Below are 17,269 nucleotides of genomic sequence, written 5' to 3'. Positions count from 1 at the left end.
GGTGTGGGGGCGTGCATGTGTATGGGGGGGCTGCCCATGCACTAGGTCCTGGGAGCTGGCCAGGGGTACGGGAGGAGGGCATGGGGCATATGCTACAGAGTTCATCCAGATGGTGTAGTGAATATGCAAATGCAGTTCACTTCCCCATCTGGCTGCAGCTGCCCCTGCAGCACTCTGCTGGGGGTGAAGCACCAGCTGCTTCTGCTTGGGGCAAGCTGTGCCATGCTGTTGCCCACACCTGTCCCACACCCACTGACAGCACCACCGTGGCCCCAGCCAGCACACAGTGCTGCTGCTGCCGTTGCCTAGGTACTGCTCGGCTCCCTGCACCTCCAGCAGTTCCTCTTCCTCCTGCCTCTGCTGCATTGCTCCGGGCTGCAGGTATCATGGGGAATCAGTGGAGGGCACCACATGCCCAGTAAGGCGGGGGAGAAACCTGCAAGCAGGCAGCTTCTGCCTCAGCATGTGGGGCTCCAGCTCCTGCTCCTGGCCACCTTCCATTCACTCTGCCCACCTGGTGCGATGAGCAGCCACCTGTGGGCAGCTGAATGGGTGGAAGGTGGAAGCAGGCAAGACTCAGCCCCATGCAGAGACTTGCAGGGGTGGCCATGGGCCAGATACGATCAGTTGGTGGGCCAGATCTGGCCCGCAGGCTGTATTTTGCCTACCCTTGTGTTAAACAGTAAGAAGATACAAAGATCCAAGTAAATATATATAGGCTCCCACACTAAGAAACTTATGCTTTCATGGTTGAATATGTAAGAAATGCAGTAAACAGATAATAGTACAAAAATGTGGGGTGTCTATTTATTTTATAGAATCATGGAAAAATAGGGCTGGAAGGGACTTCAGGGGAGTGATCTAGTTCAAAGTGTGTGTGTATGTGTATATGTGTGTTGCTAAGGCAACATTTAAATTCAAGATTTTCTAATTTTTGAGCATTTTACTTTGCAACTCAAGGGTTACTATACAGTATGTAATTTACAGTATATTTATAAACTTATTTGGGCCATCTTTCAAAAAAAGTAGTAAGCACAGTATGAAGTTAGATCATATAATAAAGATGCCCTTTTCAGAGGAAGACAGATATTCCTCTTCCATACTCAGAAACCCACCTGTCCTTTCCTGACACTCTCCTAGATAATTGACTGTTCTTCCATGTAACTATTGCCTATTGTCCTGAAACTTCATAGCTTCCATGGTTTTTTATAAAGGCCAATGGACATTGTCTCTTGGAACATCTCTGTATCATTACCACCTATTCCCCATCTAGCTATTCATCCCATAAGGCATTCTCAGTGTCACCAGGTCATGCAGGAAGATCAAGTAACGCCACGTATTGAAATTTAGGACAACAAACAACGTAATCTGTATTTCCTTTTTCCAGGTTATCAGAAACTTGATGTAATAGTATGTTGCTAGCTGCACATGCAATTAGACTATAGACTATAATCTTTTATGCAAATATCTATTTCCAGAAAGATTTCTCCACCACGTTTAATTAATATAACTGAAATGTCTTTTTGATTCAAGTAATACTTCATGTTTACTTTTTTTCCATCTTGGTCTTTTGTTAGATTGAAGACAGGTAGCGTTCCGGTAATGACAAGGCCCAGTTCCTGGAATATAATGAGAGATGGGAGACAGTAGTTAATGGCAAACATTAAACTAGAATATATTAAAACAAATAATTACCTTCTCTAAATCTGTGATATTTTTAGTTTGGGTATTAGGTTTTTTAAAAAAAACTGAAAAAGCAAACTTTGAATGTAATAATATATTCTAACATGAGTGATCATTGTCAAATAATGGATGTAATGCACTGTGCAAATATTTTTAATAAGGTAATTAATGACCATTCTTTTCAAATTCCATGGCTTATCAAAAATGCATGCATGTAATTCTTGGTATGTGGCAGGTGAAAGTAACAGTTTTAAAAAAGGAATGGTGTAATACAGTCTGGCATTGCATAAACATTAGGATAATGAGACTGTATTTACATCTATACATCATTTTTCTCTCTCACAGTTACTGCTAACTAAGGTATTTATTAATACAAAAATGAAAAGGGTAGTAAAAATGTAGATAAGAAGTGGGTAACATGACAAAGCAGTAAGGAAAACTCATAAAGTAGGTTACACTACTCCTGGTATCTACATTTTGCCTCGTCATTTCCAGGAATGCTACCTTTAAACAGGAGTGTGTTTTGGGAGGATGCACTGTACCAATGTTATTATATCACAGCTAAATAGTGGAAAGTAATAACAATAATTTAGCTACAATTCAAGTTTCAGTAATATGGCAGGTGTATCGTGTGCATTTATCATCTTACTTTTATCATTCATTCTTGGAGCTCCCCTCAAAAACTCAAATGTCAGTGGCTCTCAAACTTTCTTCTTGTCATGATCCCATTTCAAATGGGGAAAATGTCATGCTAACCCATGCATGTAGTTGCAACTTTTTGTGTTCCCATAATTACTGGGAGGTGGGGCATTATTATATAGTAAGTACCCCTATCTATTTACTGTGTGGATTGGAACAGATATGCCAAGACTGCAAGACAGCAGACATTTGTAAATCCCTGGCCCTGCTAACTGCAGGCTCATATACTATTTCATAGGAAGTCAAAATTAAACTGGGACAAATTTAACCATTTTATTTAGAGATAAAACATTCTGGTTTAGCTCTGACTATCAAGTAACTGAGGGCAAATGGACAGTTACCAAAGAAAATTGAGGTGTTGTAAGTCTCCATCCCCTGTTAATTAAGGCAACTATGCTTTCACCCACAAATATGTCCTACTGAAAGCTAAACCAGGGCAGCCTGTCCTTGAATGAAACAGAGCTAAGTTATGGTAGCAGAGGACACAGGGACAATTATGTAGCAACTCATGCACAGTGAAGTCTTAATATCTGCAAGAAGCCTGACTAAGACACATTACATAATAAGCCTTTGAAGAGACTCAAGATGATGTGGTTTTACAGATGTAATGGGAAAAATTCTGTTACAGAAGTGTGCTCACTCAAAAATCATTCCTGGCTCAGGCTGAACCATTCCCTCATGTTTTTACTTCTGGACAGATTAGCGGGGAAGAGAGGTGAGATGAGGACATTACAATGGTAAATGCAACAAAAAAATGACAAACATTTTAATTGTCTGGATATTAGACCCAGGGCAAACATGTCAATGTGGGAAGCAACAATGATAATTTTAGAAAGACTCTTACAAGAAAGTCTTCTAAGAGTACCATTGTTGCTTCCAACTTTGTCAAGGGAAAAGGGATGGTCAAATATCACACTATGGCAAATTTGCCCAGGTAAAAGGAAGAACAGATTGCACATAGAAAGGGAAAGGCTAGGTGCTAACAAGAATCACCTTCAGCACCTCCATGGTAGTCAACAATATAACAGGGGTGCAGTGCCTGACACTTTGGGATTGGGATGAGGTCAGAGAGAGCAAGGTGAGTAAATGGAGTCCAGCGGCTTAACAGATGCCAAATGAATAGATGAGAGAAGACATATTTCTAGGGGCTATGTTGACATAAAACAAATATAACAAGTACTCTACTAACAAATTATTAGAATATGTCTGAACTAAAGCACCCTAAGTAGAAGGGGTACAATTGCAAAATTGGGGCCTGCACCCAGTATTATGTTTTATAAAAAGAAAACTCCTAAACTGGCCTGAACTGGGACCCTACAGTTGAGCAGACTCCAACTACTAGGATTTTGAGATCTAGATCCACATCCAACCCTCTGACTACTTCAGTGGTGCAGTTATAAAGGCTCAGAGTCACCTTGGCCTTCCTGGATCCAGCTTGACCTACATTTTAAAGCTTTGATATATCCTTACTTGAAAAAAATATTTATACTGAGAACTTCTGGCACATTATGCATATGGGCAAAAACCTGAAGAAAAGACTGGATGTAAAAGCATTTTGTAGCCCACTGAAACTAAACTAGCATGATGTTTGTGTTCAGGTATCACAGTTATTTTTAATTAAGTGAATCTCCCTCCACCCTCATATTGCAAAATTATCTTTGACTTTAGAACAGGATATGCACAGAACATATGAACTTTCTTCATAACATCCTTTATGTTTCCAGTAAATACCTCAACAGCAACCAAGAAATCATGGTCAATGAACTTCTGGCTACTGAAACTATAAGGACACAAAAAATTGGCTCTTCTATGTCACACACTGTTCTGCAATGAATGGATAAAAAATGAGCATTTTACGGTAATACTGACAGGAAGAAGAGCATTTTGACATGACTTTAGATGAACTCAGATAAATATGTGATGTCAAATGACCATTTTACAGTAATTTAAGCAAAGTTAGACGTACATGCAGCCCATTTATCTACTTCAGTCTGAGCTGTTGATAATAATACTTAGCTTTTCGTAGTTTCCTGCATCTGTTTGTTTTACATGACTCAAATGATAAATTAAACAGCCAAGAAAGTGCTGGAGTATATCCTTTTGTTTGTTTCCTCCATTACATGGACTGCTAAGTTAAACAAACAGTTGGCTGAGAAAATAGCTAATTGCAATAACTGTGCCCTTTGGAGACTCAAATTGAAATCCTGGTCAGGTAACAGGTGAAAATGAGTTTGCTGGTACCACGGTATTAGCCAGTTACACAGGTTTCAGAGCACAAGGCCTCCAGATAATTTAGTAAAACTGTTGGCCTTTGCTCTGATGAAGAGAGACACATCATTGAGAAATTGTGTTTCCTTCAGGTCAAGAACAAGCTGCATTTAGAGACTGTGCAAAGACTTTGTGGAATAAATTACACTTCTCTCAATGCCAGTATACTGGAGAAAATTGATACATAGCAGTGACATCTCAGTGGGATACAGCATTTCAAAAAGCTCTTATTGCAATGTAACCTTATGGAAAATCCTTTGAAACATTAGTCTATAAAGGGCTGAATCCTTAAGTTTGTGGGCGGTGGGTAGAGGTGGGAGAATTCTTCACGTTATAACGCTTTCTCTCTATAAGTGATGTTCTTCACAGTTCATGAAAGCATTAAATGATGCATTTTAGGTGTAACATGAGGGGGCCAAGAGGGGCACATGCCTCAGTAAGGAGTATTGGCTAAGGGTAGGGGCATCAAAATGGCATCACCCCATGATTATTGCTGCAGCCTACCTCACTGATATGCCTGCTGTCTTGCCTCACTCTGTAGACACATTCTGGCTACAGAAAGCAGAAGCAAAGCATTCTGGAAATCATAGTTTAGTAGAGCAGAGCTGGAGGGTTTGGGGGCTTTTTTTGGGGGGCGGGGTGAAGGTTGTCCTCTGAACATGGGGTTGCGTTGCAAAAAATTAGGGTGAAAGTTTCCTACACAGCAGCAGCAAACTTCCCTGGCCAGCCTAGAGAACTACAATTCCCACAATGCCTGCACACCGCTTGGGTGTCTGTTCTTTTCTTGCACTTGGAGAAGATGGGGGGAAGAAGGGAGTATCTGCTCAAGGTGCATTTTTCCCACGCTATACCTCTGATCTCAGCAAAGTAAGATTCTGTTTTTCCTTAGACTGAATGCAATGATTATTAAATGTACAAACAAATATACTCATTATTGAAATTATTATTTTACTATAGAAATAAATCTAGATCATACCAGTGCATCCAAATAGACATTGGTCCACTGTACTTGTTTTGATTTGTTTCCAGCTAAAACCATAGGTCTGCCCAAAACATCCAAATATTCCTGTCAAGAAGGTTGAGAATTTCATCACTGGCACATCATTATTGAACCAACATCCAGAAACAGTACCAAAAAGAAAACAAATCAAATGACAGAAAACAAATAAAATGAAATCAGGATTACGGGGCAAAATTCAGCACCTGTGATATTAGATAGACAAACCCTCACATTCTTTGTCCTTTGAAGGGCAGGCGTTAGTCTAGACTGACCCCAAACTGATCCCAGCAGGGGGAATATTGAGACAGTCCTGGCACTGAGGAGTCAAGACCCAACAGATAGTCTACCAGTTTTCTTTCCAGTATTCACATACACAAAAATGAAATATAGCTATAATGATAAATTTACAAGACTACAGGACCCTCAACTCTATGGGGAAGAAAAAGGGGGAAGTGATTACTTACACATCCTTGTAAAATGGTTTGAGGTGTATGGGTGGAATGCATACTATGAAAACGTAAAATTACAGAATAACTTTAAATGGATTAGGGGAAGTGCGTACAGAAGCCAGGTCAGTTTTCAGGCTCTCTGAGCTAGCACTAGACATAGCTGTAACAAATCCTCACATTTTTTCCAGCACAAAGTTGGAGGAAAAAAAGGCCTGAAGAAACTGAGCATCAGAATCCATCGATTTAGATGGTTCTTATACCAGGAGCAACAAGCTCATAAGTATTTATGGACAGAACTACAAATATGGGGTTTAAATAGCAGGTTAGTAACTAAGAGCCAATTAAGTGCTACTTCCACATCTAAACATAGCTGCAAATTTTGGCACTGATGTAGATTTGAGATTGAATTTCTACTTGTGCAGCAACACTTGCCCACGTTTACCTTCCTGCTTCGCCAGTCCTATTCTGCCACAGAGTATATAGAGCCATAGTGGAGCCTTCTGAGCATGTTATGCAAGTGGAAATTCAATCTAAACTCTGTGTAAATGACAGGCATGCCACTTACATAGCAACATCTGAGCAGACAAGTAGCACTTAGATTCACAAAGGTAAAATAGCATTTGGCCCCGGATATATCATAATAATTTACAGTGGCTTTCATAGGACAGTTCTTATTGAAATGAATACCTTTAGTATGTTGATCTTGTGTATTTGTTGCCTTCAGTGAGTGCAGGAGCGTGTACCGAGAGTAGGGATCTAATGGACAAGTCTACACGTTGCCACAGTAATGTGCTACATTGATGTATGGTGTGCGATGGTGATCTAGCGATCATGTCAGTCTACACGTGATCATCAGCTACTTCACCATAGTGGTGCGTTCCCTCATTTTAGCAGGCTGCTATGGCAACGTAACTGTCCACTGCATGCACGGCACAGTACGAGTGGTTACTGCACCGTGATTTAGTCATGTTCCAAAAGGACGTAGTAAAGCAGAGTGCCATAGTAATGTCACCATACGGCAACATGTAGATGAGCCTTATGAGAAATAACGCCTATTTTTGGTTTGACTTGGAAAATCCATAGATAAACCTGACCATCTCTAATTCATGTATTTTTGCCTAGCACATTATGTCTCTTTCTGGCAATGCCAAAATGGCTGAAATTATGTTATTTTCTGGTCCAACAAATACAAGAATTACCAACAACTGCACATATTTTCATTTAAATATTCAGGGTTTTCAACTAACACGGATTCATAGAATGATAGGATTCAATGGGACCTTCGGGATTATCTAGTACAACCACCAACATAAAAGATATTAAAAGAAAAGAAAAGAAATCCTGTTAAATACTTTTGTAGAATAACTCAGATCTGAAGGAATGTTAGATCTGACATATTATGTTTCATGCTATTTTTACTTTGTTCAAACAGGAATTTATTTTGGTTTGTTAGACTAAACAAAAATAGTATCTACAACATTTTATTACAATTGTGACATTTTTTATTTATGAGTAGGTCTACAGTATGCAAGCACTACAGACTTACCTGTGTGTTTATTCTTATTGCGCCAATGGAAGGGATTTCATAATAGTAACCTGAAATGTATAACAGAAATGATAAAATACCACTATCCTCTTCATCAGGGAGTACCAATTACTCTATCACTTTTTCCTGAAGGAATAATGGAAAGTAACTTAAATGACATGAACAGGTTACAGGAAAGACTTTAATACTTGCTTTCACTGGGATGCAAAGAAAAAAATGAGAACTTTCAAAATTACTTTGGAAAAAGGAAAAAAAAAAACACCCCCAAAACCTCTTATCCCTGAAGAGCCTTGGTTTTTAAGGCTTCTGTGCTGTTGACTATTCTGCAATATGCCTCTGCCTGTACTACACCTTTTCTCCTGAGGAAAGTTGCAGAGCAACAGTTGCAATTTTGCTTTTTCATGAATCAGCATGCATTTATTGTCGAAAAAACTTTTGACTGGCTCTAGTTAAGATATTTTACAATGGTTTTTAGGAAATATTCTGAAGGACATTTAAAAGTCTTCCCATTTTATTTTAGCCTAGATCACCACATTTGGAGAACAAATATTATTAATTTTTCTGCCCATTTCAGTGTTTTTTGTCTCTATGCAATCCTTAAAACAAGTTTTTACCCATCAAGTGCATGGGAAGAAACCAAGAACTTTCTGGAACTGAAACAATTCTGCCAAATGTAACGGTGCTGCAATGATTAACGGGACACACTGGCACATCTTGCTGATCTTTGCTTTTCTAGAGATTTATCTTGAGAAAAAATCCCAAGCAAATAGTAAGACTCAGAATGCCATTCAGAGTTTTAGTGGCAGCTGGATTCTTTATAAACCATGCAGCTTGGTAACATTTATTATATTCTCACTTTGTTTCTGATTATTCAGTTAAACTTATTAAATCAGTTCGGTGTTTTGAAACTATACACAGTGAGTAGTTACTTTGGTATCTATGGGCAATTCATGCTTCAGACTTGGCAAACTGCCTGTGTAATTATCTCCCCCATCAAATACCCCAAAATCTAATTCTAAGTATAAGGGGAAGGGATGAAGTTGAGATTTGTTTTATACATTACTACATCATCAAAGTAATATTAGCAATAAACACTAATGCTAGCAGTACTATACAGATAATACCAGTCTTTAGTCTATCTGATATGTTTTCCCTTAAAACCAATTAAGACAACATTTTCTTTTTATCTACATCAAATGCTCATTGACACAATAAAATAAGTTTTCAAATCAGGCAAAGAATCTAAAATTTTTTTTGTAAAGCTGAAGCTTTATGAAATTATGAGCAGGGACACATAAACATACCTTTATTTTGGCAGGCCATCCACTGTATGGGGCCTTTGTCGTAATTATGTTGACCAACAGAAAATGTGAACACACGAACCTAAGCAAATAGAAAAGAATAAATTTGATTTTCCTTCATAGCATAAATCAAGTGCCACGTTCATATTAGCGCTACTTGCATTCTAATCTGATTAAATAATTTACTATTTTACTAATAGTTCAATGGTACATCCAACACCTTAGAGCAGTTATACTGAGTACTGAAGCATGTATTATCAACATCTCAATACCGTTTACTTTTCAATAGAATAAAGATAATGAGAAGAACACTCTTCCGGAAATCTCAGAACCTTTAAGTCCACTGCGTTATTTACTCAGTTTGATACATTTGAGATGCTTATTTTGGAGTGCTAATTATCATTCTTGAGATTTTTACTAAACATCCTGACATAACCCTTCATGGACACCAGGTTGTCACCAGGGCAGAACTGTAGCCAGGGCAGTGGCAGTGGTACACCAGATGTAGGTACTCTCATACTGCCCTGGGTGCTGCCTTGCCAACCAGAAGTCACCACTGCCTCTGCGCACTGGGTGTTTGGCTGCGTGCCCATACTGCTGCTCCAAGAAGATATAATCTGCATATTTGAGACAGCTGAATTCAGTGCAATACAAAATAGGATTTTTTAGGGTGTAGAAGGATTTTTATGAGGATCTTCACTCTGAAATTTAAATTTGCAAATAATATTCGAAATAAAGACTAATAAGGCCCAGACCGACAGTCTTCTTTGCATGCAAACACCATACGATGAGAGTTCCATATGTAAAGGCTTGTCCGATTAAGGTCAACGACATGATGCAGTTGATATACACCAGTGTCTCTCACAGGTACAACCTCACCAACTTCCATGTCTGTATCAGAGAGAACAGAACTGGCTCAAAGACAAGCATGAGGAAGGGAGGTGGGATTCTTACTTGCTTTGGTGACCTAAAAGAAAAATGTCCACAACTGCTGCTGATGTCGCATAGTCCAGACTCCACAGAGGACCAAGGTATCCAGAGCTGCAGGAAACTGGAGCTCTCAAGCTACATTGTGGAACGGGAGGTGTGACTGTCACCACATCCCCTCTGGATGCACATCTGAGAGGGGACAACTGAAGCACAGTGCACCTAGACAACTTCCAAAGGTGTATCTTAATTTTTGGCCTAAATTACTAATTGAAAACTTGAAACTTTTGGCAATGCAGCTATTTTTTGAGCAGATTTAACTGGCTAATGATTTTATTTTTCCCAGATGTGTCTTTATGAAAGATGGCTGAGAATATATGATAATTTCCTTTTCAGTCATTAGCATGTTCATGAGATCTGAAAAAAGTATTCCTTTTTTAGGGAAAATAAACCACTGACAGAGAAATGGAATGCAAAATTTTGATTGAACTTACTTGATGATTATGTTTAATGTTACCAATAGCAGAAGTATCATTACAATAATGTAACAACATTAGATTTTTTTATTAATCATTGGTTGCAATGTAATTTCTTTGTCGATAGTTTTTTTTAGAAAATCATCTGTTTAAATTCACTTTCATTATAATATTATACAATATAAATATTGCATTTTACTATACAATATAATATAATATTAATTATACTATTATACAATATAAATATGAAGTTCCAAAATAGTAAATAAATTCTAGGACATCAGTAAAGTAATCATAGTTTATGCAGTGCTAAATCTTGTTTTATGCTCTGGAATAGGTCCAATTTATCAATCAGAGGCCAGCAATTGATGAATGTCCATCAATCCTGACTCAGTGTACTAAGCTAAATTACAGAATTGAGTGTTCATCTGTCTCCTTACTCTGTGGTCAAAATTTTACAATATTACACAAATGCAGCCATTGCCATCTCATTGCAAGTGGGAATACAATTGACTCATACGATATTTTTCAGAGGTATATAGAAGAGCAAAACTAAGCCTTGCAGCAAGGTTTACTTCTTTTTGAATTGGTATTATATTTTGACTAGTTTTATTGATTCAAATGCAAGGCCTTAAATGCCTGTACACCAATGCTCGTAGCATGGGGAACAAACATGAGGAACTCGCCCTCAGAATAGCTAGTCCAAATCCAGATGTCGTAGGGTTAACAGAGACGTGGTGGGACTCGTCCCATGACTGGGCAGTTAACATTAGGGGCTATAGGCTGTACAGGCGGGATAGAGAAGGCAGAAAAGGGGCGGGGGTGGCACTCTATGTCAAGGAGCACTACACATCCTCTGCCAGCAGAATGGGGTCAGGGGAAGGGCAAGCTGAAGTGCTCTGGGTCAAGATCCAGGGGGGGCAAGGCGAGAGGGATTTGACGGTGGGGGTCTATTACAGACCCCCCAATCAAGAGGAGGAGCTGGACAGGGAATTTTCAGGCCAGCTTGCGGAGACACTAAAAGCAAGGGATGTAGTTGTCATGGGCGATTTTAATTACCCGGACATCTGCTGGGAGGAGCAGTCAGCCGGGACGGACTGCTCCAGGAGGTTCTTGGCCGAGTTGCAGGACCTCCACTTGATTCAGGAGGTGCACAGTCCCACCAGAGGAGATGCTCTGCTGGACCTGGTCCTGGCCGCAGGCGACGACCTGGTAAGAGGCCTCCAGGTTCTTGACCACCTGGGCAATAGTGATCATCGCGTGCTGGAATTCACCATCCAGCGTAGAGTGTCAAGGGCCCGCAGCAAGGTGGTGGCCCTAGACTTCAGGAGGGCCAACTTCAGTGAGATGAGGAGATTAGTGGGAGAGGAACTGGGGTCCTTGAGGGCAGAGGAACTCAGCGTCCAAGAGGAGTGGTCGTTCCTTAAGGAAACGATACTCGGGGCCCAAGGGGTGTCCATCCCGACAAGAAGCAAGGCGGGCAGGAGTGTCCAAAAGCCCCCCTGGCTCACCAAGGGTGTCCGGGAATGCCTGCTTGCCAAAAGGGTGGCGTACGCCCGGTGGAAGGGGGGTGTAATCTCCAAAGAGGAGTATACCTCCTCTGCTCGGGCCTGCAGGCGGGCTGTTAGGAAGGCCAAGGCGGAGATAGAGCTCGGATTAGCGTCCAGGATTAAGGATAACAAAAAGTCCTTTTTCAAATATATTGGGAGGATGAAGAAGGCGCCGGGTAATGTGGGGCCCCTGCAGGATATGCGGGGCAATCTGGTGGTTGCGTCAGAGGATAAAGCGGACCTCTTTAACCAATTCTTCACCTCCGTTTTCTTGTGCAGGGACCGGGACTTCCCTGCTGTGATAGAAGCCGGACGCGAGGGGATCGCCTTCAGACCTCAGGTTGGGGAGGACCGGGTTAGAGAGCTTCTGGAGGGGCTGGACGCGTTCAAGTCAGCGGGTCCGGATGCTCTCCACCCCAGGGTGCTGAGGGAGCTGGCTGGGGTTATTGCAGGGCCCCTGGCACGGCTCTACGAGCGATCGTGGTGCTTGGGCCAGGTGCCAGACGATTGGAAGGTAGCTAATGTGGTCCCCATCTTCAAAAAAGGGAAAAGGGAGGACCCGGGCAATTATAGGCCCGTCAGTCTTACCTCAATCCTGGGGAAGCTCTTTGAGAAGATCATCAAGGAGCACATTTGTGATGGGCCGGCATCAGAAATGATGCTCAGGGGCAATCAGCATGGATTTATTAGGGGGAGATCATGTCAGACCAACCTGATTGCCTTTTATGATCAGGTCACAAAGGCCATGGACGCAGGTGTCGCGGTGGATGTAGTCTTTCTGGACTTCAGCAAGGCCTTTGACACCGTCTCTCACCCCATCCTAATTAATAAACTAGGCGACTGTGGCATAGATGCCTACACAGTCAGATGGATTGCAGATTGGCTGAAGGGTCGCACTCAGAGGGTGGTGGTGGATGGATCATACTCGACTTGGGGGGAGGTGGGTAGTGGAGTCCCCCAGGGCTCGGTCCTGGGGCCTGCGCTGTTCAATTTCTTCATCAGCGATCTTGATGTTGGGGTGGAAAGCAACCTGTTTAAATTCGCTGATGACACCAAAATTTGGGGGGAGGTGAGCACGCTAGCAGGGAGAGAGAGATTGCAGAAGGATCTGGATAGGTTACAGGGGTGGGCAAACAGGAACAGGATGTGTTTCAATACGGACAAGTGCAGGGTGCTGCACTTGGGTAGTAGGAACCAGCAGCACACTTATACGATGGGGAGCTCCCTACTTGAGAGCACGGAGGCGGAAAGGGATCTTGGTGTCATTATTGACTCCAAGATGAACATGGGCCGACAATGCGAGGTCATGGTTGGCAGGGCTAACCGGACCTTGTCGTGCATCCACAGGTGCATCTCGAGTAGAGCCAGGGAGGTGATCCTCCCCCTCTATGCGACGCTGGTCAGGCCGCAGCTGGAGTATTGTGTCCAGTTCTGTGCGCCCCATTTCAGGAGGGATGTGGACAACATGGAGAGGGTCCAGAGGAGGGCCACCCGCATGATCCGGGGACAACAGGGCAGACCCTACAGTGAGAGACTGCGGGACTTGAACCTATTCAGCCTCCACAAGAGAAGGCTGAGGGGGGACCTGGTGACCGTCTATAAACTCACTAGGGGGAACCAGAAGGGTTTGGGGGAGACGCTGTTTCCCCTAGCCCCCGCTGGCATAACAAGGAGTAATGGGCACAAGTTGATGGAGAGGAGGTACAGATTGGACATCTGAAAAAACTACTTCACAGTTAGGGCGGCTAGGAGCTGGAACCAACTTCCAAGGGAGGTGGTGCTGGCCCCTACCCTGGGGATCTTTAAGAAGAGGCTGGATACCTACCTGGCTGGACTCATTTGAGTCCCATTTTTGTTTTTAGGGGTTTTTTTGTTGTTCTCCCGCCCTGGCGGGGGGTCGGGCTAGAAGATCTATTAGGTCCCTTCCGACCCTAAAACTATGAAACTATGAAATGCTCTTTGGTCTAGACTTAGTCACATACCAATATATCTATGTTGCCTGCTCCACTGGCTCAGTCAAGTTTATTCCAATATGCAGCAAAGTACTTTTGAAATCATCTCTTACTAGTACGCCTTTGAAAAAATGTCACATGAGCCAATTATATTCCCATTAACAATGAGATGGTAATGGATGCATTGTGGCATACCACAGAATTTTGACCACAATTTATATGTAAGGAGACAGATGAAAACTACATCCTCTCATTTCACATAGTACATTAATTTTGACAATGGAGACAGGATTTCACCTCATATCTCTGCAAAAGCAGCTTAGACCTGAATAGATGATTTTGTTGTATCACATTGTAAATCCATGTCAGATTTGCTGTCCTCCGTTGTCTCTGAGCATTTGCCAGGGTAACTGTTCTTCCAACTTCTTTTCATCAAATGTCTCTGGAAATATTTTTCTCCAATGAATTGTCAGACATTTTAAAAAGATGACTCTCATTATGTTTTTTTCTATCCGTGTTTCCAGTCTTGAAAGACTCCTTTCTATTATTATTCTAAACTCACTGAGGCTCAACACCTCTTCCAGTAGGGGCCTAAATCCCATGTGTAAATGGTTCAGTGGCAGGTACTGCCACTTCTGCAGATTTTAGCTCCTATTTTCACCATTTTTACTAATATTGCCCTCCCAAGCATGCTCATAAGCTTATAGCCACTGAAGCAATCCTTTCTGCCCAAAGATTACAGAACTCCATGCTAGTCCCTCAAAATTTAGCTGGAGGGAAATAAAAATGAAACAAAACAAAATAAAGAACCAAAAAAGCAGGCACAACAGCTCTAATAGATTAGGACAAGAAGAACCCTCCTACCTTCTAGTCCAATAGATATGGGTTAGGGCAATTTTCCTAGGAAGCATGAAACCAAGGTATAAGACCCCACTCAGTCAGAAGGTTTTTGAACCCATCTCTCTCACTTTTCAGAAAAGTACCCTCACCTCCAGGTTGTGGGTTGGACAGGATCAATAGCATCACCCATTCTTTCTGTTTAAGGTAGACAATTGGAGAGTCCAGAAGGGAAGACGCAAGAAGTCAAGAAGCTCGGTAGCTCAATCAAAAGTATTTTATCCAATAACTATTTAAAATTAAGCTTGGAATGAAAGCTTCTGAGGTAAGAAGACCCCAACATTCAGAGGAAAAAAGAAACCTCAGGAAGAACCCTGTGCCACATTCAGGATTGTTACATGCACACTTCACATGTGATAAGTGCAGAAGGGACTGTCATTCAAGAACTGGGCTCAACAGCCACATTCACAGATGTTTAACAAGCTGATGCTTCACTCAGCGCAGTTCTATTGGCCAGATCCAACCGATGAAGAGATTGGATCTGGCCAGCAATCCAATCTGCATTTTACTAACGGTGCACTGATCCTTTATTGTAGCGTAGCCATCGGATCCAAGACTGATACTGCATTCTGCATTTTATTAATGGCTGGATAATCCTGGACAGCTTCCCCCAGCACTGGCAGGTACCCATCCCTCTTACGATCCTGGACAGCTTCCCCCAGCACTGGCAGGGACCCATCCCTCTGAGACACCCATCTCCTCCACACACTTCTGCCACCCACATCCACACACCTCCCCCAGACAGTCCCTAAGCCCTAGCCTTGCAACCCCCACAGACTTACCTGTATCCAGCTGCCAGGGCTGTTCCCACCCCCTGCCTGGCTACATGCTGGCCATGTGTATGTGCCCTGTCCCCAAATGCCCTCTCCCCAATCCTAAGCAACTCCCTGCTAGGGGAAGCTGGGAAGTCCTGGGAAAAAAAATTGAAGCCGAGCTAACCAAAATCCTAGACATTTGATCATATTTAAAAAAAAACCAAAACGCCTAGACTGACATAGGAGGATTTAAAAAGAGAATGTGCCCAGGAAAACCTGGACTTATGGTAACCCTACTCACCATCTTTCAGAGGAGGCTGCACTTTTCTCCCACATAGAAAAGGTTTAGGTTTTCCAGAGGATACAAAATATTGCCAGGCGGAATGATTTTACAGTGACTAGGGATACTCATATTGTCCCTTTATATACTTTTTGGAAAATCAATTGGGGGGTGAGGGGGAAGGTAGTTACAGTTGGATCTCAATACTAAATGGCAATACTCTTTGACTAGACTCAAGACCAAACAGATGCTCACAGCTGTTCTGGCTGGATGTAGATTTTCCATTCCAAGTGCTAAAAGATGTTGCCCAAGTTCTGGAAGACACTATCCACTATGTTTTAGAATGCTCTTTATATAGTGACATAAGAAAAACCTATTTATTATTGTTCTTGCAGAAATTGATACATTTTTCAAACAGAGAAATTAATCTGGCTTTTACAGCAAACAGATCCAAATTTAGTGAACCATCTTGCAATTTTTGCTTATAAGGCTGAGGCAACTAGAGTTAAATATGAGGGGTGTGCAAAGTGGGCCCTATTTGATTCGAATTCAGCCTGAGTCATGGACAGTGATTTGATTAGTTGATCTGGATCACTGTCCCTGATTCGATTTGGCTGAATCCGAATCTGAAGAGTCAATGCTGATTCGGAGAATCAGCAATTTGGACATAGACACGACTTTAAACATTTTTTCTACCTTGAGGTACCAGGTGTGGCTCATGAATGCTGCGTGAAGTACTTCTGGTTCACTTCTGGGGCTCCCAGGGAGTGTGCCGGGGGGGGGGGGGGGGGGAAGCACCCCCTGGCTCGGTGATCGGCCACGAGGAGACCCTGGGTGCCCCCCCCAGACCAAGGAGGCACCAGTCACTGAGCAGGAGGGGTGCTCTGGGCCCCCTCTGCACACTCCCTGGTGGACCCAGAAGTGAACCAGAAGTGCTTCTTGTCCACTTCTGGGTCTGCTGCCAAGCACGCTGGAGATCCCCCTGCACTCCTGTGGGACGCTCCATCCACCCCAGCATTGCAGCGTTCATGAGCCACTTGCTACCTCAAGGTATGTAGAAAAAATGTTTAAAGCTGTGTCTATGTCCGAATCGCCAAAGCTTTCCGAATCTGTCCAAATTGATTTGGAGAGTTCCAACACGGGATCATAGCAGGCAGATCGTGCCTGACTAATCTGGTCTCTTTTTATGACCAGGTTACGAAACGCCTGGATACAGGGGGAGGGGTGGATGTCGTGTACTTAGACTTCAGGAAGGCCTTCGATACGGTATCCCACCTCATACTGGTGAACAAGTTAAGAGGCTGTGACTTGGATGGCTACACAGTCCGGTGGGTGGTGAATTGGCTAGAGGGTCACACCCAGAGAGTCGTGGTGGATGGGTCGGTTTCGACCTGGAAGGGTGTGGGCAGTGGGGTCCCACAGGGCTCGGTCCTTCGACCGATACTCTTCAATGTCTTCATCAGCGACTTGGACAAGGGAGTGAAAT

General features: G+C 42.5%; 1 protein-coding gene across 1 annotated transcript in view; it reads right to left on the bottom strand.

Moving 5' to 3' along the window:
* The window catches only part of CACNA2D1 (calcium voltage-gated channel auxiliary subunit alpha2delta 1), a 575,362-nt gene that overhangs the window by 47,088 nt on the left and 511,005 nt on the right, over positions 1-17,269 (bottom strand). Inside the window, exons 13-16 of the mRNA XM_025203238.1 lie at positions 8,950-9,028; positions 7,646-7,695; positions 5,627-5,716; positions 1,551-1,619 (exon numbers count right to left, since the gene is read on the bottom strand). Coding sequence (XP_025059023.1) covers positions 1,551-1,619; positions 5,627-5,716; positions 7,646-7,695; positions 8,950-9,028 — 288 coding nt within the window. The remainder of the gene's footprint in view (positions 1-1,550; positions 1,620-5,626; positions 5,717-7,645; positions 7,696-8,949; positions 9,029-17,269) is intronic.

Source organism: Alligator sinensis, unplaced genomic scaffold, assembly GCF_000455745.1.
Source record: "Alligator sinensis unplaced genomic scaffold, ASM45574v1 scaffold567_1, whole genome shotgun sequence".
NCBI lineage: Eukaryota > Metazoa > Chordata > Crocodylia > Alligatoridae > Alligator > Alligator sinensis.
The sequence above is the reverse complement of the archived record's forward strand: the minus strand, read 5'-3'. Positions and strand labels throughout refer to the sequence as shown.